The 20,001-nt window shown below is 34.6% G+C and overlaps 2 protein-coding genes, 1 long non-coding RNA gene and 1 pseudogene across 4 annotated transcripts; 2 read left to right on the top strand and 2 right to left on the bottom strand.

The window, feature by feature from the left end:
- Nucleotides 1–10,400: 10,400 nt before the first annotated feature.
- On the top strand, nucleotides 10,401–12,896 carry LOC137708141 (uncharacterized). 2 transcript variants are annotated; one of them, XM_068447144.1, is made up of 8 exons: nucleotides 10,401–10,580; nucleotides 10,831–10,969; nucleotides 11,348–11,470; nucleotides 11,574–11,617; nucleotides 11,765–11,890; nucleotides 12,137–12,221; nucleotides 12,417–12,473; nucleotides 12,568–12,896. In XM_068447144.1, the coding sequence occupies exons 2-8, from the start codon at nucleotides 10,835–10,837 to the stop codon at nucleotides 12,646–12,648; spliced, it is 651 nt and encodes a 216-aa protein (XP_068303245.1). In that variant the 5' UTR covers nucleotides 10,401–10,580; nucleotides 10,831–10,834; the 3' UTR covers nucleotides 12,649–12,896. The 2 variants fall into 2 exon arrangements, with proteins under 2 accessions (XP_068303245.1, XP_068303244.1); XM_068447143.1 differs by having other exon boundaries at nucleotides 10,402–10,580; nucleotides 10,825–10,969.
- Nucleotides 12,567–13,028, bottom strand: LOC137708143 (uncharacterized). Its single transcript, XR_011064759.1, has 2 exons — nucleotides 12,759–13,028; nucleotides 12,567–12,700 (listed from the first exon to the last, which is right to left on the bottom strand). It is a non-coding gene; the product is annotated as an uncharacterized lncRNA (long non-coding RNA).
- Nucleotides 13,029–13,446: 418 nt separating this feature from the next.
- On the top strand, nucleotides 13,447–14,463 carry LOC137709227 (uncharacterized; annotated as a pseudogene).
- A 377-nt stretch (nucleotides 14,464–14,840) lies between these two features.
- Nucleotides 14,841–18,355, bottom strand: LOC137708473 (E3 ubiquitin-protein ligase At3g02290-like). The gene is made up of 5 exons (XM_068447557.1): nucleotides 18,051–18,355; nucleotides 16,819–17,183; nucleotides 16,013–16,439; nucleotides 15,491–15,600; nucleotides 14,841–15,090 (listed from the first exon to the last, which is right to left on the bottom strand). The coding sequence occupies exons 2-5, from the start codon at nucleotides 16,936–16,938 to the stop codon at nucleotides 15,064–15,066; spliced, it is 684 nt and encodes a 227-aa protein (XP_068303658.1). The 5' UTR covers nucleotides 16,939–17,183; nucleotides 18,051–18,355; the 3' UTR covers nucleotides 14,841–15,063.
- Nucleotides 18,356–20,001: the final 1,646 nt, after the last annotated feature.

The following is a 20,001-nucleotide window of genomic DNA, read 5'->3' as shown; positions in this document are numbered from 1 at the left end:
TTTCCATTGAATTTTTTTTTGAAAACTATTTTTCATTGATTTTTAAAGTTGAAAATATGAGAATATCTTTAAATTTAGGTTTTAAATCATTCATTTTAATTGTTTAAATATTAATTATAATAGATTTAGCATGGGAAAATATATTTTGAAGAACATGAATACGATAGTTTGTAGTTATGGAAGAGAAATAAAAAAAATAAAAAAATTGAAAAGAGGGGGATGGGTATGGAATTAGCGACATCGTTTCAGGGAAATTGCTAGTTTGCTAGCGATCGTACTTCTAAACGATCGCTTGCTTACTAGCAACGCCCTCCCTGGACAACAAGAACAAAAGTACCGATCGTAACATTTTTACCCCTCCTTTTTTTCTTTTTCTTTTTCCATTGAATTTTTTTTCGAAAACTATTTTTCATTGATTTTTAAAGTTGAAAATATGAGAATATCTTGAAATTTAGGTTTTAAATCATTCATTTCAATTGTTTAAATATTAATTATAATAGATTTAGCATGGGAAAATATATTTTGAAGAACATGAATACGATAGTTTGTAGTTATGTAAGAGAAATAAAAAAAATAAAAAAATTGAAAAGAGGGGGATCGGTATGGAATTAGCGACTTTGTTTCAGTTAAATTGCTAGCGAGCTAGCGATCGTAATCTATATGATCGCTAGCTTACTAGCAACTCCCTCCCTGGACAATAAGAAAAAAAGTACCGATCGTAACATTTTTACCCCTCCTTTTTTTCTTTTTCTTTTTCCATTGAATTTTTTTTCGAAAACTATTTTTCATTGATTTTTAAAGTTGAAAAATATGAGAATATCTTTAAATTTAGGTTTTAAATCATTCATTTCAATTGTTTAAATATTAATTATAATAGATTTAGCATGGGAAAATATATTTTGAAGAACATGAATACGATAGTTTGTAGTTATGGAAGAGAAATAAAAAAAATAAAAAAATTGAAAAGAGGGGGATCGGTATGGCCTTAGCGACTTCGTTTCAGTTAAATTGCTAGTTAGCTAGCGATCGTACTTGTATATGATTGCTTGGGTACTAGCAACGCTCTTCCTGGACAATAAGAACAAAAGTACCGATCGTAACATTTTTGCCACTCCTTTTTTTCTTTTTCTTTTTCCACTGAATTTTTTTTCGAAAACTATTTTTCATTGATTTTTAAAGTTGAAAATATGAGAATATCTTTAAATTTAGGTTTTAAATCATTCATTTCAATTGTTTAAATATTAATTATAATATATTTAGCATGGGAAAATATATTTTGAAGAACATGAATACGATAGTTTGTAGTTATGTAAGAGAAATAAAAAAAATAAAAAAAATTGAAAAGAGGGGGATTGGTATGGAATTAGCGACTTCGTGACAGTTAAATTGCAAGCGAGCTAGCGATCGAACTTCTATATGATCGCTAGCTTCCTAGCAACGCCCTTCCTGGACAATAAGAAGAAAAGTACCGATCGTAACATTTTTATCCCTCCTTTTTTTCTTTTTCTTTTTCCATTGAATTTTTTTTCGAAAACTATTTTTCATTGATTTTTAAAGTTGAAAATATGAGAATATCTTTAAATTTAGGTTTTAAATCATTCATTTCAATTGTTTAAATATTAATTATAATAGATTTAGCATGGGAAAATATATTTTGAAGAACATGAATACGATAGTTTGTAATTATGTAAGAGAAATAAAAAAAAATAAAAAAATTGAAAAGAGGGGGATCTGTATGGACTTAGCGACTTCTTTTCAGTTAAATTGCTAGTTAGCTAGCGATCGTACTTCTATATGATCGCTAGATATTTAGCAACTCCCTCCCTGGACAATAAGAAGAAAAGTACCGATCGTAACATTTTTACCCCTCATTTTTTTCTTTTTCTTTTTCCATTGAATTTTTTTTCGAAAACTATTTTTCATTGATTTTTAAAGTTGAAAATATGAGAATATCTTTAAATTTAGGTTTTAAATCATTCATTTCAATTGTTTAAATATTAATTATAATAGATTTAGCGTGGGAAAATTTATTTTGAAGAACATGAATACGATAGTTTGTAGTTATGGAAGAGAAATAAAAAAAATAAAAAAATTGAAAAGTGAGGTATCGGTATAGAATTAGCGACTTCGTTTCAGTTAAATTGCTAGCGAGCTAGCGATCGTACTTGTAGATGATCGCTTGGTTACTAGCAACGCTCTTACTGGACAATAAGAAGAAAAGTACCGATCGTAACATTTTTACCACTCCTTTTTTTCTTTTTCTTTTTCCATTGAATTTTTTTTCGAAAACTATTTTTCATTGATTTTTAAAGTTGAAAATATGAGAATATCTTTAAATTTAGGTTTTAAATCATTCATTTCAATTGTTTAAATATTAATTATAATATATTTAGCATGGGAAAATATATTTTGAAGAACATGAATACTATAGTTTGTAGTTATGTAAGAGAAATAAAAAAAATAAAAAAATTGAAAAGAGGGGGATCGGTATGGAATTAGCGACTTCGTGACAGTTAAATTGCAAGCGAGCTAGCGATCGAAATTCTATATGATCGCTAGATTCCTAGCAACTCCCTCCCTGGACAATAAGAAGAAAAGTACCGATCGTAACATTTTTACCCCTCCTTTTTTTCTTTTTCTTTTTCCATTGAATTTTTTTTCGAAAACTATTTTTCATTGATTTTTAAAGTTGAAAATATGAGAATATCTTGAAATTTAGGTTTTAAATCATTCATTTCAATTGTTTAAATATTAATTATAATAGATTTAGCATGGGAAAATATATTTTGAAGAACATGAATACGATAGTTTGTAGTTATGTAAGAGAAATAAAAAAAATAAAAAAATTGAAAAGAGGGGGATCGGTATGGAATTAGCGACTTTGTTTCAGTTAAATTGCTAGCGAGCTAGCGATCGTAATCTATATGATCGCTAGCTTACTAGCAACTCCCTCCCTGGACAATAAGAAAAAAAGTACCGATCGTAACATTTTTACCCCTCCTTTTTTTCTTTTTCTTTTTCCATTGAATTTTTTTTCGAAAACTATTTTTCATTGATTTTTAAAGTTGAAAAATATGAGAATATCTTTAAATTTAGGTTTTAAATCATTCATTTCAATTGTTTAAATATTAATTATAATAGATTTAGCATGGGAAAATGTATTTTGAAGAACATGAATACGATAGTTTGTAGTTATGTAAGAGAAATAAAAAAAATAAAAAAATTGAAAAGAGGGGGATCGGTATGGAATTAGCAACATCGTGTCAGTTAAATTGCTAGTTAGCTAGCGATCGCACCTCAATATGATCGCAGTTTACTAGCAACTCCCTCTGTGGAGAATAAGAAGAAAAGTACCGATCGTAACATTTTTACCCCTCCTTTTTTTCTTTTTCTTTTTCCATTAAATTTTATTTCGAAAACTATTTTTCATTGATTTTTAAAGTTGAAAATATGAGAATATCTTTAAATTTAGGTTTTAAATCATTCATTTCAATTGTTTAAATATTAGTTATAATAGATTTAGCATGGGAAAATATATTTTGAAGAACATGAATACGATAGTTTGTAGTTATGTAAGAGAAATAAAAAAAATAAAAAAATTGAAAAGAGGGTGATCGGTATGTAATTAGCGACTTCTTTTCAGTTAAATTGCTAGTTAGCTAGCGATCTCTATATGATCGCTAGCTTACTAGCAACTCCCTCTCTGGATAATAAGAAGAAAAGTACCGATCGTAAAATTTTGACCCCTCTTTTTTTTCTTTTTCTTTTTCTTTTTCCATTGAATTTTTTTTCGAAAACTATTTTTCATTGATTTTTAAGCCACGCTAACCGAGCCACTAAATCGTTCGTGCTCCAAAACTCTAAGGTCCAAAACAAAGCCGTTTGGCATCACCTTTTTTATGGAGCTAGGCTACCTGTAGCCGACCCGCAACCCAATTGGGCATATGCACCAAACCGTCCCACTTGTTTTTTCTTGTCTTTTGGGCCTTGTTTTATTTTTGGCTGGCATGAAATAATAAGTCCATAGGTTAGGCCTTGTTTTTCACTTTTCCTTCTTAGCCCACTAATTGGGTGTATAATCTGCTAACCCATTTACTTCTCCTTTGTTGCCCAACAACCTAACAACCTCTCTTTTGGGCCTACAAGCCACGACAGTCCCATTTTTTGGGTCATCACTCATTCTTTTCACACATAGGTCCCGAAGCTATTCCCGTTCACTACATATGTATATTATGTTTGTTTGCAAGTATCATGAACCTAGAGTTCGTACTTAAACTCAAATTTTAAGTTTTGAAAATAAGTGTCATAGAAATTCGAAGTTTCATAAAACAATACACTTGTAAAAATCCGAAGTTCTTGTAGGTGATTTGTTAGGATTACATGTACATGATGCTTTTAAAAATAACTGTAAAATTTAGTTTGTGCAAATTACTTTATTGTCCATAATTTTATTTTGTGATAGAGAACAAAAATGTTTTTTCACCCTCTTATAGTTGACAAAAAAAGTTTCATTAATATGTGGTTTAAATTAACTTCTTCCTTACAAATCTATTATGTGTAAATAAACTAACTTGAAATAGATCCAATTTTATGGAAAGAGATCATCTCCGGATCCCTTACACCAAATCCACCCAATTAATCAATTCAGACCCTTGAAATTTGATCCAACGACTACAAATAGGGGGGCCCTTTAAAATTTATAATAACTTTAGCCTTTGGACTAAATTTCAAGGGTCCGAATTAAGTAATTGGGTAGATTTGGTGGAAGAGATCCAGAAAGGATCCATTTCCCAATTTTATGGCCTAACAATTAGATTAGTCCAATATTTAGTTATTTTTTTTATTTAGGTCCATGAATAGGACTCCATGTGTCAGTACTTTTTGTTGTTAGGTTGATACTTTGCATTGTGATTAATATTTTACTCTACTATAGCTATTCAATGGAAAAAGAAAAAAAAATAGAAAATGATACGATCGGTGCTTTGCTAGCCACCTCTTTGAGTATAGTCGCTGAAATCATAGCGACTAATTTGGTTAAAAGTCGCTACCTTCATACCGATCCCTCCCTTTTCAATTTTTTTTCTTTTCACTTTTTATTTTTTATTTTTTATTTTGTTAATGTTTCTTTTATTTCTCTTACCATAACAACAAACTATTATATTCGTGTTTTTCAAAATATATTTTTTTCGTGCAAAATATATTATAATTCATTTTTAAATACTTGTAATCAATGATTTAAAACTTAAATTTAAAGATATTTTTCTATTTTCTCACTTTAAGAATCAATAAAAAATAGTTTCAAAACCTAATAATTAGTACGATCACATCGAAATGTTTTGCAATATTTTCCTTACTCCAGCGCAAAATATTTCTTAAAGATAAAAATTTCAATTTTTTTTTTTTCACAAAAAACTATGTGCTATATAAGCCAAAGTTAGAGTCATTATATTCGCACCACATATTTCCTAAAATTAATTTAGGATATTTTCAAAATTTCGGACACCTATAAATCTCTTGGGGGGCCTCACTATTAGTTACATTATGTTTCTATTTTTTTTTTTCAACTCAGGTACCCTATTAGTCAGTATAAACCTAGATTTCAGTTAATCTGTTACAATCTAAACTACCTATCATATAAGTACTTTTACAGTCTAAACTACATGTCATATAAGTACTTGTACAAGCTAAACTACCTATCATATTATAATATTAGTCGGCATAAACTTAGATTTCAACTGATCTTTTATAATCTAAACTACCTATTATATAAGTACTTTTACAGTCTGAACTACCTGCCATACCAAGTACTTGTACAAGCTAAACTACCTATCGTATTGTAACTACCTATCATGGTGGAATAAGTAATTTTACAGGATTCTAACAGTAAGATGTAGTCCTCCATCTTGGTAATGTTAAAAGCCCTCGAAGCTAACACAATCAATGTCAAAAGCCTCTTGAGCAATTACTTACATAAGACAATCAATGTATAATGCTCTCGAATCATGTAACAAATACCAACAAAAATGAAGCTTACTGTTGTAAACGATTCAACAAAAACATGTAAAACTACTTGTAGTTCTCATAGCTTCATGCGAATTCAAATTCAAATTTAGATACTAATTTGCAGGAATCGTGAGGAAAATTCAAAACATGAGTCGGATAGAGTTTTTGATGAAGACGAGATTTGATGAGTAGCTTTTTTTTTTTTAGTTACAACGATATATTGTAAACTAAAAAAGATGAGAGTTTTTTATGAAATGATGAGATTTGATGTGTAACTTAAAGTTCCATGTTAATTCTGGAAGAGTTATGATAAAACATTCAATGACAGTCGGTGCAATTTTGTTTTCAAATTATGGACACTTTAATTGGTCTACTTATTAGACCCCACCTATGACTGTGCAATACATTAGACCCATATCAAAACATACGGATCATGATCCTCTCCTAAGCAAAGGGTGAGGATCCTCTTGACGAAGCCCATCGGGTTGTTGAAATTTTATCCAACGGCTACAAACATGGAGCCCCTCTAAAAGTTATAATAATTGTAGCCGTTGGATAAAATTTCAACGACCCGATGGGTTTGGTCAGGAGGATCCTCACTAGGGATGGGAAAATACCCATTGGTCATGGGTAACCGCGGTTATCCGCCCATTTAAATTTGACGGTTACGGTTACGGGTATAACCGTTTACCCGTGAAATTTAAATGAACGGTTATGAGTATTACCCGCAGTTATAAACGGGTACCCATTTAACCGTTTATTTTAATATATGTAAAACTAAAAAAAAAATAAAAAAAAATTAGTTTCTAACTAGGTTTAGTATTCTGAGATATACTTGATTATACAGGGCCATATAATATAATATATGCCTCACTTGAGAGAAAAATATAGTTGATAGAATGAGCTAATGTTTAATATATGTGATTGAATGTGTTAAAGCATTAGTGTTCTACATTTTTGTTTTGGAGTCTTTTGGAGCTTTGACTAATTCAAGATAATGATTACCTTGAGCATTTAGAAACATGTTATTATTAGATGATGCGTACCTATATATATATATATATATATATTTAATTGGCCTCGAGTTTTCAATAAATATTTGACCCCAAAATTAGAAATCGATTAAATGGCTTGAATCAATGAACATATGTTTCTAAATAAAAATCCAAATATTTATCAAATTAGCTTATTAGCACACTGATGCGTACTTACATACATATATATATATGTATGTATGTATGTATACAAGAATATTAATTAACCTACAATGTGACATCCCGTCCCGGGATTATTAAAACGTACTAGTGAAATGACTTTTCTACCCCTAGATCGTCTCGTTATGTTTTTGGTTGTTTTGTGTGGTGTTGGCAAGTGTAGGGCCACACACACACACACTGTCTCACTCTTCCTCACCCTCTGTCTTCTCCCTGTCTCTCTCTCTCTCTCTCTCGTACTCCCATTTCTTCTTCTTCTTCCTTCAAACATACGGACACACACCAAGAACCCTCAAATCATCACAGATCGAGGGAACCAACTACACCATTGAACTCGTGAGGTCGAGGGGAGCACAGCCATACCATTTTCAGGTGAGAAATCCTTCGTTTTCACGTCGATTCGACAATGGCCGATTTGAGTACTATTCATGCAAAGATTATTCATTGAGTTTTTAGGAATTCTAAGCTCATAGGTAGCTTGGTGGTGTCACGAGGAGCCTCGGAGTGCTTCGTTGAACGATTTTGGACGTTGGGATCACCGTGGTCGAAGTTGGCCGAGTTTTGAGTTTTGAGACAGGTATGATCGCGTGGTTTTTAGCTTTTAAAAGTAGTCTATCGTGATTCTACTAGTCCTAAGCTTCATTTTGGTCCAAGAACCATGAAAAATGGTTGAGAAACGAACGAGAAAACAAGGTTTGAAGTTTTTCCAGTTTTCCGGCGCCGGCGACGGCACCGGAGACTGAACGGAGAAGGTGACGGAATATTCCGTCAGAGTTGACGGAATATTCTTGACGCCGTTGACGGAATCTGTCAAAACTGACGGAATATTCCTCACGGCGTCAGTTGACGCCGTCAGTGTGCGCCGCACGTGCCTGCGCGTGGCCGGCGTGTGTGGCCTTGCCTTGGCCGGCGCGTGGGGGCGCGTGCGGCGGAGGAAAATTTTTCTAAAATTATGGTTGTGATCCTGAGGTTGTGTAGAGCACGTTGGTATATTCATTTGTCCATTTTGAGCAATGTATGAGAAGTTATTACGAGAAGTTGGTTATGTGCTTTAAAGTTAACGTTTTTATAGTTATTTCGCATATAGGTGACACGTACCCCGAGGACGAGCGTTCACACTCGAGGCAGGGGGGCTACGACCCTTCCACATACCAGTGAGTGGGCTTTTGTTTTCCGTATATACCTATATACATTTATATTCCCAGAAATTGTTTAAAAAGGGTTATTTATGTTATGCCATGCACTTTATTATTATCGTTTATGCATCATCACATGCATTAGTAGTGGCATACGTTTATATATGCGTATTGGGTGCCGTGGACGCACATGTAAGTGCCAGGTAAGAGGTATGCATGTTTACATTTCAGTAGTGGTTTGAGATGATTAGAGAGCTCATAACCTGCACCCCCGGTGTTAGTGCTCCCGCCCAGAGTAGGGCACAGTCCTTCACGTGATGTTCACCTCCCGCACCACACGCTCAGCTTGGATCCAAGTTAGGTGCACAGTCCTGTCGTACAGACCACATTAGGTGGTTCCGACTCGTAGGTGACCCGCGATTATTCGCACAGCCTTCACGTGATCGTAGCACTAGAGCGTACATATGTATTACACCCAGGCCTGTCGTACAGACCACTTTAGGTGGTTCTGACTCGTGGGCAGGTTCAGTTATTGATTTTGAGATTTGAGCTCTATATGCAGCCGTACAGGTCACGTTAGGTGACTCCGGCTGCCAGATTACATGTTATTGACATGCTTTATACCTGAGTACTTACATTTCATCATGAGGCTTTGACATGGCATATTCTTGAGCATGATTAGCATACCCTTGAGCATGGTTGGTATATCTATACATACGTATATATGTTTATTTTCTGGGAAGTATACAGGTTTTACGGCGAGGGGTTAGAATGTATTTTGCTAAATGGTTTTCAAAGAGCTTTGTTTTTGCCCACTCACGCTTTTGTTTTGCGCCCCTCCAGGTTCTAGTTGATTAGCAGTTTCGGTGGTTTTCCCAGAGGATTCTCCCGGCTTTTCTGACAGATACTCACCAGTGTAGGGTCACCTTTGGGTGTACTTATGTCGCAACTTTCTCTTGGACTGCTGTAGACCTGCTCTGAAATTGTCTTTCACTTACGCTAACACTTGTTTAGTACTTTGTATTCTAGTTTTTAATTATTCGTACTTTTATATTATTACTTTATTGGCTTCCGCACGTGCACATGGCTACATCACCTTCGTGTGACGGCCAGCATGCTCCGATCTCGGTCGGGGTGTGTCATACAACCATGCATGATTCTTGTAATAGATTGACCGTCAAATAATTGGGAGACATCGCATATTTTCACAAATAATATTGCCGTTAATATAAAAATACATGTTAAATGTACTTATAACGGTATTTAATAGTTAGAAAAAAAGAAAATTATGACAAATTTCTTTTTAATTTTCAAGTTGTTAAAAAAAATAGGTAGATGGGTAAAAAAAAAAGTAAACGGGTACGCGATTATGGGGAAATGGGTATGCGGTTATGGATATGGGTAATGCAAAACGACAAAGAGATAGAGGAGATGTCAAAAGACACACGAGGCTTGACAGAAAAAATCATAGAAGAGCAGTGCTCAATTCTTCATTACCATAAAATTATAATTCCAATTGTCTTCCTTTAACATATCAAACTCCCTCCCTAATATACTAGTGTGCCAAAACATCTTCATCAATGCAGATACAACTCCCTAAGCCACCAAATCATATTAAATGACAATTGTTCCACCTAGCCACTCAATTTAAAACACAACTTACAATGCATCAAAATTACTACAAATATTAAATCACAGCCTAAGATACATGAATATCAAATTAATAATTAACGGAATGACCAAACACCAAAATACCAAAATCCCCGTTGAATGAACTCCTTATGCATTGCATCAATGGGTATATCCGTTTATGTAAATATCCTTATGCACTCCATCAATGGGTATACCCGTTTATGTAAATACTCAACGGGTAAACTGTTACGTAAGTAAAAACTTAAATGATTATGAGTAAATAATTATGATTACCCATCCACCATAACCGTTGCCCATCCCTAGAAAAAGACTTTCGAGGGTAAAATAGTATTCCTATTATGCATTTACCTTTCTAACTTTTTGGTCAAATGTGCCACTCAAGATTAGCTCTCCTTGACTTTTACGGTGCGTGGCGTGGGTGCGGTTGGTGAAGCCTGAAGAAATGAGGCGGTGGAAGACGTTGATGAAAACGTCGGCAGGGCATCCATAAAGCCACGACGTGCGAGTGCGATTGACTTCTCCTTCTCCAAAGACGCAAGCTTTTGATAAAATTACAGTCTTTACAGACAGACAGGTAACGTAACTACTTCGCAACTTCGAATGAAGGCATCAAATCTTTTTAATTTATTAGATTCATTTGTTTCGTCAATCGTTGTATTTTAATTTGTATGAATATGTTGGTTGATGTTAAAACTATTAAAAAAAATGATATGAAATCTGAGTTAATCGGGTGACTTTTGATGTCAAAATTGCCGGCGGGAATTGTTCTTATGGTTACTGCCGTTAATTTTGTGTTGTTTGTGTTAATTTCGTGGCAGAAATAGAAACATGGCTGGTGTGTCGGCTGGGAAGAAGCTCATCCAAATTGACATCGTGTCGGATACGGTGTGCCCGTGGTGCTTTGTGGGCAAGAGAAATCTTGAAAAAGCTTTTGAGGCATCTCGTGATCGATTCGACTTTGAGGTTCTCTGCTTTTCCTTGTGTTGTTTGTTGTTGTTGTTGATGTTGATGCTGTTGTTTTTTTCTTTCACCATGTTGATGTTGTTGTTGCTTTTGTTTAAAAGCTGTTTTTGACAACCAGAAGCGCTTCTAAATACGTTTGGTAGGAAAACATAAAAGTATTTCTAGGTTGTTGGAGCGCTTTCTAGCAGACGCACTTGATATTTTTGATAAAAATTTTAACGTGTTTCTAGTAAAAACACTTATAGTGAAAGCGCTTACGAGCATAAGTGCATCCTACAAAAGAAGTACCAAACGGACCCTAAGTGTATATAAGTTGTTGGCTTTGTGCTGTGCCGTGTTTCCATCCTAAAATATTGTCACTGTGTATGAACTTTTCAGGTTAGATGGCATCCATTCCAACTTAATCCCAATGCGCCTAAAGAAGGCGTTGATAAGAGAAGTTATTATGAGGAAAAATTTGGGACTAATAGGTCGAAACAAATGGAGGCTCGGATGGCAGAGGTATCGCTGCAATTCTATTCTATGAATCACCTGTACAAACAGAACACTGAAATACATGTTTAGTCAATCCAGTCACTCACTATGTCCCCTTCGACAATTGCAGATTTTCCGAAGCCACAGCCTGGAATATAACCTTACCGGGCTCACGTAAGTGTAAAGGATACTTCTTTTTTCCTTTTCCATTGTTTCGCTGATTCCAAATTCGTAATAGAGGGAAAGCCAGGAAAAGGTTTTGTTAGAACTTGGATTGCAGTTTAGGTATTATGTTATTAACATTGTGTTGAAATTGCACAGGGGAAGTACTCTAGATAGCCACAGGCTTATCTATTTTGCTGGGCTTCAAGGGCATGATAAGCAACATGCTCTTGTGGGTGAACTATTTCTTGGATACTTCACACAGGCAAAATACATCGGGGACAGGTAATTAAGCAAAGTTTCGGGCCAGTTTTTCATGACTTCACATCTGTATGCCTTAAAGGTTGTATTTAGTGATTTCTTCTCTTGTATACTTTGTGATACGCGTTAAATGTTGTGAACCCCTTCCATTCTAAGATGAACAAGATAAGCAGTTTTTATGGGAGAACAAACAACGTGGAAGTAAATGCTGTTACATCCTTAAATCTGAATTTAAGAGGCACAATTCAAATATTTGCAATTTGGATACAGGGAATTTCTTCTGGAAAGTGCTCAAAAGGTTGGAGTAGAAGGGGCAGCAGAGTTTCTTGAAGACCCCAACAATGGGCTCAATGAGGTTTGTTTACTGATTCCTTCGCGTTGCTATTATTTGCCAAGTTAACAAATGAGAACAGAATGTAGATTCGAAGATCGACTGATTCAACTTTTAAGATTCTGGTTTTTTGTACCTGGAAAGTAAATCTGGCTAGAATTAGAAACAACCTTCTGTATTTTCGATATATCTGATGTTGCTCGTTATGATAAAATGAAGGTCAATGAAGAACTGGAGAAGTACGCAAGAAACATCAATGGAGTCCCACATTTTTTGGTGAGTGATGAAAACTCACATATATGAATATTGAACTTTCGTTGGATTAGCTTAATAGATCTTCTACTTATGAATCATTTGGTTCTTTTGGCAGTTTAACAATGGAAAGCTTGCGTTAAGTGGCGGCCAACCGCCTGAGGTGTTCTTGAGAGCTTTCGAAGCAGCCACAAAGTGATGCAACCTTACATATACGAGCATCCGCTCTCCATCTCCAATAAGAATCCAACCTCGGAAATATATTTACATATACGAGCCTTCGCTCTCCATCTCCAATAAGAATCCAACCTTGGAAATATATTTTCAATACATATGAGTAATTTTTATCATGTTTGAGTGTGAATCATGAACCTTTTTCTTCACATGATGTAATAATGCGACACCGGGTTTATATATGTCTATCCATGTGACACCAGATTTTCTCTTGTTCCTTTGTTTTGTTCTTTGTTATAGATGAGATCGCCGTGTTTTCGCGAATCACGTTTTAGTAAGATTAAAATGCCTGAATTCCGACGTTCTTTTGTTGTTAGAAAAATGACGACAAGTGCAAGTTTGTAACGCCCACATCTACTGATATAGGGAAACTTTAGAAGTAAACATTATTTTGGGCTTTTTTCTCCATACAAACGATATCGGGCAAAGAAATCAAACACAAGTGCTCGGGTAGAAGATTATATGTTTTGAACCGCTTGAGCTGCAAGCCACCTGGTTGTGGAGTTATATTGGTCCGTTTTATCAGATGAGAACTAGGCATCGTGCCAAAATATACTAGCCAGGTCAAAATTCGTTTACATGAAAACTCAAAGGCATGTGAGCTACGTGGTAGGTTACAAAACTTTCAAACGTTCGAAAGTCCACAAGGTTGTCCGAAACCCACTACGCCACGTGGCAGGTTTCATGAACAACTTTGAAACAAAAACATCATCAAATCCCCCGTACATTTTGATTCATTTGTTTGATCCATATTTACGCATGCACATTTCAATCTATATTAAACATGGCTAGAAGGAAAAAGCCTGTTGAAATTGATATGGTTGCAGACACTGTGTGTCCGTGGTGCTTTGTGGCTAAAAGATATCTGGACAAAGCTCCGGTGGCAGGTAACGATCGATAGGAGTTCGAGCTCCGGTGGCGTCGGTATCAACTCGATCCTGATGCCCCTTAAATAGGCACTCACAAGAAAGAGTATTATGCGAAAAAGCTCGGCAAAGATGTGTCCGAAGTGTTCAAATCACGTATGTCAAATGTAAGAAGTTATGCACCGGAAATCTCAATGTATAAATATATTTGAAGGACACCCTCAAAGGGCATCCTATAAATTGTATTTCAGTGACCTGAATCGTCTAAAGCAAGTGCAGAGGAAATACTTTAGAGAGTCACAAGCTTATATATTTTGCTGGGCAACAAGATCATTGTCATGATCTTGTGGATGAGATTTGTCTTGGATACTTCACAGAGGGGGAACACATTGGGGACAGGTAGAAGCTTAGTTTTGAGACAATTTCTTTTATTCTTTACGACTTAGGAGGTAAAAGGTATTTGCAATTTGATTGCAGGGATTTTCTTCTGCAATGTGCTGAAAAAAATGATGCAGAAGGGCAGCAGAGTTTCTTGATGACCCTAGCAATGGGCTCAACGAGGTCAATTCTTCGAGAGATTCTATCATACGACCGGAGATATATCATTTCCTTCCTATATCTCTCGTCACAAAACCATTGCGTCTTGAGAGAGAAATAGGCGATTGTGATTTTCTGCTGACCTTGCTTGTTATGATAAAATGAAGGTAAAGGAAGAGTTCAAGAAGTACTTGGAGTAAAAGGAATCCCGTATTTCGTCGTGGGTGATGAAAACTTCACATCCCGTAAAAATTTATGACTCGTTTGACAACCATTTCGGTAATTTTTTGGGGCAGATTATTGGAAAGGAAGAGTTGAGTGGTGCTCAGCCAACTGAGGTCTTTCTGGCTGCCTTCGAATCAGCCAAAAAATTATAAAACTTCACATCTCAAGGCATTCACTATGTAGCTCTAACAAGAATACGCAACCTTGGAAACATGTTCTAAATGCTGATCAATTTTCTTTTGTTCAACAATTTTGCATGTTGTATTAATGGTGTTAATGACAATCGTTAATCAAGCGAAATCACATGTGAACGTGCGATCTTGAATTACAATCTAATAACATATCAGATATTTCTGCATATAACTATCCCAATATGTATCCTTATTTATCCCGCTTTTAATTTTATCCGATACGAAAACATTCATCTGCATTAAGTATTTTGGAGCGCTAGTAACAATTCCCGATATATAATTAGGCTAATGTTGTTCAGTCTTCCTAATCTGATGTGAGATTTAAGACACCATTAAGGGAGAAAGAAGTGAAAGGTAAATCATAATTTAACCGAGCAATGCAAGCAAGAAAGAACTTATATGGAATGAATATTTACTTACAAGTTCTCAGAAATCAAGTTTATATGTACCATCAATTGACACTTTCGACATGTGGTATTCACAATGAAAATCACTTCCTTAGTGTTCTCTCTCTTCCAAAGTTGTTGGATTCATCAACGACACAAACCTTTTCGATCGCGATTAAGTCGTTTCATCGAATACCATCACCTACAAAGCGAAACATATAAATCCAGAGTCAAAATACAGGTTACAGGAGAAAAGCAACTTGCTTTATAACTATTTGTCATATCAGATGAAAAGCTTAGAGAAATAACTTTAGGATGGACTTCCTAATTTTTTTAATTGACGGTATGAATATGCAGCATATAATCGACAGTACAAACCAAATTGCTTGATCGAGCAGCTCGAGTCCATGTGTGTTGGTGAGGGAAAAGGATATTCGAGTACTTGACCAAAAATAAATAGTTAAAACATGCATAGCAATATATCGGCGATGGTGGAATTTTCCTATAACGTAAGTAACACAAATACTTGACTGGAGTTGAAAACTAAAAGCCATCGCTACCTACAGATTATCATCAATCATCATTATGAAAGAAAATGTTACCTTGCCACAAACAGGGCAGCTTTCACTTCTCTCCATCCACTCATATATACAACCAAGGTGAAAATGATGAGAGCATTTTGTTATTATTTTTGGGTTTTCGTGTGTGTATTCTGCATAAATGGCAACAGAAAAAACATGAGAATTTATATATCAGAAGTTATATACCATAAGGGTACACTTTCCAGAATCATAAACCAATCAACATTGCAACAAATATTGCAGATCCACTTAAGTGTTTTTAAGTCTCTTTCCAAGCTTCGTGCCAAATTATTGAAGTAGTGCGATTTCTAGGGGAGCAGAGCAACGGCAACATGAAAATGTACCCTTTACAGGTGTAATTGAGTTGATTCAATTTGGTAAGCAAACACGTGCAATTAACAGAGTCCAAATAGGACTGTGTCATTCATGTTTGTGTACTTTCAAGTGGAAATGACCATCAGATCCACAAAAAAGTCAACATGAAGAAACTCGGCTACTACAGATTGAGGGAAGAAGGACAAACACCAGTCAAAGAAAAATTACCTTCAAGACATGTTGGACAAACATCCTCGTCCTCTGAGGATGAATAGAAGTTCCCAATTCCAGTTGTAGCTTTGGCAGATGAGAACTTCATTGAGGACTTGGAACGATGTTCTTTTGACCCATCTTCACAAGCAGAGCCATTCCATTTTTCTCCTGTACTCAAACTTTCAGAATCTGCATCAGTATCACTTCTTAGAGGTTCAGCCTCCTCATGAGAGTGACTTGAGCCCTTCTCCCGCCTAGAAATCAACCCATCCCGCTGCAAGCGAATGTATCTGGGGTCAGCATCATAAGGCAAGGGCCTTGGAGGCGAACGATACATGTCAGATAAGGAGTTGTCAAGTGATGCTGAGGAATTCATTGATGCAGCCCCCTGCATGGATGAGGGGATCGAATGCACTTCCTCTCTTCTGAATAGTGATGTATACTGCAAAATTAGAGAAGATAACGAGTTATAATTCCATCTTGAAGAAAGTTTTTATCATCAATATTAATATCTGAATAATCATCAATTTCAGTTTTTATAAGCTTCAAAACTTCTAAACAGTGAGCCCCTGCCTAACTGATAATCAAAAGTAAACTAGAAAAACGGCTTTTCATTTGTTCCAGCAAAATACTCACAGGGTTGCGAATGCAGAAGCAGATAAGTGAGGGCACTAAAGCAGCACCGTCTCCAGCATAATTATAGATAAACAAACAAACTAATGTCGAATGTATTACGCATTCTAAACATATGGAACTCAGAAAATACATAAGGACAAGAAAAAAGAAGAATTAGTTAAGTAATGAGGATGACAAAGGCATACCACATTTAGAAAGTTCTGAAGAAAGCAACTAAGACAGGCACAGTCCCTATATGCAGAACTGTTCGGATTCACATAATCTTCAAAATCCTCAGAATTCAAACAACAACATACAGAACCCATTGTGCCAGCTTCAAAATAAGTCTCTGCAACAATTCCACACTCTCATCGACCGAAACCAATCAAGTTCCACTTGTGCATTAATCAATAGAGCGCTAGGAGCAATAACTGTACTTTGACAAGTACAAGAGAGGACACAAAGCTCGCAGAAGTCCCACTGCCTCTGCGGACTGGTACCCTCCCTCTTCTATTTAACAATGTCGGATGCCTTTTCTGGTTTTGGTATAACTTACGGTTATATTCTTCACCTGCGAAATAGAATACAGTAATGTTCAAGTTTCTAACAACAATATCGACAAGAGAAAACGCTACAACTGAAGAGAGCTATCTAAACAAATTCACTAGCCAAATTAACTAAAGCGCAAAACATAAACAATCCATGTTGATCAGTTTAGTGGTACAGAGAGTTCATACATTAAAGTAAATCAATTACGTCGCCGTCATGTTTCCTGCGAAAGATCGTAGCACCTAACCAAATGCAGCTATATAATCCCATGACTTGAAAAATACGGAAACACAGAAAATTTCAGAAGGTACTTAAGAATATAAAGTCACACCGAAGAGATATATTTAGATACAAATCCCCCACATCTATTAAGAAAGCAACCATCTTTTTTGTTCCTCACCCTTCCTCTAGTATGGTGAAGAAGAAAGGCATATCAACCAAGAGAAAAATTCACAGAAAAGTGAAGGTCAAATCAGTTAATCCAAAACATTTTAAAAACTAAAACACCATAATTTGGGAAAGGAAAACACGCAGCTATCCTAATTTTTCAAAAATAAAAGGATTAATAGGAAGATCAACCTGGAAAACACATAAACCAATGTAAATAGACAGGCCCTTTTGCAAAAATCAAATCTTGGAACATCCAAAAGGTTCAAAAAACAAAACCCAATTGCAAAATTCAAATTTGCAGCAATCAGAATGTTCATGGAATAAAACCCATCACCAGAAAAAAAAAAGAAAAAAAAAAAGAAGCTAATAAATAAAAAATCAAACTCCTTTTGCAGCTACAATTCAATCCTGAAGCAATCAGAAGATTCAAAACACTGCAGAAAGCAAATAAATTTAAAAAAAAAAATTACAGATACATAGATTTTCAAATTAAAAGTACCTGAGAGAGGTGGGAAGGAAGTGGAAGGAGAGAGATGGAGATTGATCTTGGTGGGTGGACAGAGACAGGTGCACCAAGGAATCGGAAAATTCAGTAGAATTAGGAATTGGATGATTGGATAAATATGAAAATTCGAAAATCGGGTGTTAATTTGGGTAAGTGGGTTAAGAAATTGGGTTTTCGAATTTGTCAAAATTGTGTTGGATTTGTACTTGGATTTTGGATTTTCGGGTGATGGGAGCTATGAATGCGCGGAATTTTAAAGTCACCTCCTTTAATCTGTCCCCTTTAACTTTAATGATGATGTCCCATTCCCAAACCAAATGCAAAATAAATAATTCTCCTCCCAAAAAAATATTAAATAAATGGTTTAGTGATTTTATATACATATTGGTAGAACCTTAATTATCATCGTCACTATCCACATTTATTTTTATTTCTTCTATGTTCTTATTAATTTTCAGCTAATCGAACTAAAAGATTTAAAAAATATTAATAATAACAAATTAACATGAATGTATAAGAAATAAAATTGAATGTGAATACTGAATAGCATTATCCTTGCTTATTTATCTTTTTTTATTTTTTTTATTTACCAATGGCATGTTTAACTTATCATTTACAAAAAAAAAAAAAATTTGATAAGATAAGAACATAGGGTATGTTTGGGTAAGGAGCACCAAATTACAAGGTCTTTAGGTCAAATGAAGAAAAAATTGATCACAAAAGGTTAGATAAGAGAATTTGGAACAAAATTAATCACAGAAATAGGAAAAATTTTGATAAAAATTTGTAAATGATTCATTTCAAGTAATCATTTTGAGATCCGTATATCATGCATTTTGTAATATTTTGTGGTCATTTATAATCACTCCTATCAAACTTTTTGTGATTTATTTCTTTTCATCACCATATATAAGTCTCTGAGAATTTGAAAGTTCTTCACCCAAACATACCCAAGGAACTTAGAAACGATGAAGTACAAAATGAAAATTAGATTAACTACTCTCCTTAGTTGTTCCAATTCTTGTTTTTTTGAAGGCATTTGATTTCAGAAATTAAGGTAAGACTTACTTTTTTTTTTTAAATTTCTTATATGCACTACAACGTGAGAAGTCAAGAGTTAGAATCATTCTTTTCTCTCTTATACTCATTCTTTATAAGTATAGGATTGAAATTATTCTGATTCCTAATTTCTCACACATGAGACATGAAATCACAAAGTATGTATTTCCCACACTACCAATTGCAACCCAATACCTGAAAAATTAGGAAATAGGTTTGACCATAAAAAATAGTTGATCTCATTCTCATTCATTATATTCGTTATTATTTATTTTCTAATTCATAAATTGCCCATTGCAAATAAGAAACATGCACCTTGCACTCGAGGTATTGAGTTCGACCTTCTTTTTTTCAATATCATATGAAAAATGTATAATAAAGAGATTGACAATTTGCTCCTCATCATAGTGTCGGCACTGTATGCCATTCTTCCTACAATTAGTATATTAGTATTATATACAACAAGCCTTTTCAAAATGGCATTATTGCTGGACATATTTATCTTGACAAACATCCCTTTTCAAAATGGCATTATTGCTGGACATAAGATGAAAAATAAAAATAAAAATAATTGTGAAAATCAAATTTAATCTAAAACATCGATAGCGCACTTCAAAACAAAAAGTGTGTATTAAAATGGTGGGGTTATCTACACACATTTTTCTTCTGCTAAACACTACTCTCAATTTTAGGGGGGATGTATTCAATTGGAGATTTGAGAGATTTTAATGGATTTATAAATTCATGAATTTTTATGAAGTTTAACTGATTTGTAGAGATTTCATGTAAAATTTTGATTCAATTCCCTCGAAATCTCATGGAGTTTGTAAATGCTTAAAATACACTACAAAATCTCTCTAATTCCCTCTAATTCCTCAACTTTTCC

Source organism: Pyrus communis, chromosome 11, assembly GCF_963583255.1.
Source record: "Pyrus communis chromosome 11, drPyrComm1.1, whole genome shotgun sequence".
Classification (NCBI taxonomy): Eukaryota; Viridiplantae; Streptophyta; class Magnoliopsida; order Rosales; family Rosaceae; genus Pyrus; species Pyrus communis.
This window is presented reverse-complemented; position numbering and strand designations above follow the sequence as displayed.

Coding starts and splice junctions, on each gene's coding strand:
- LOC137708141 (XM_068447144.1), top strand. CDS start 10,835: ATGGCTGGTGTGTCGGCTGGGAAGAAGCTCATCCAAATTGACATCGTG. Junction 10,970..11,347: donor GTGATCGATTCGACTTTGAG/GTTCTCTGCTTT, acceptor TGAACTTTTCAG/GTTAGATGGCATCCATTCCA. Junction 11,891..12,136: donor GCAAAATACATCGGGGACAG/GTAATTAAGCAA, acceptor ATTTGGATACAG/GGAATTTCTTCTGGAAAGTG.
- LOC137708473 (XM_068447557.1), bottom strand. CDS start 16,938: ATGGGTTCTGTATGTTGTTGTTTGAATTCTGAGGATTTTGAAGATTAT. Junction 16,440..16,818: donor TTCAGAACTTTCTAAATGTG/GTATGCCTTTGT, acceptor CTAATTTTGCAG/TATACATCACTATTCAGAAG. Junction 15,601..16,012: donor TTGTCCAACATGTCTTGAAG/GTAATTTTTCTT, acceptor CCATTTATGCAG/AATACACACACGAAAACCCA.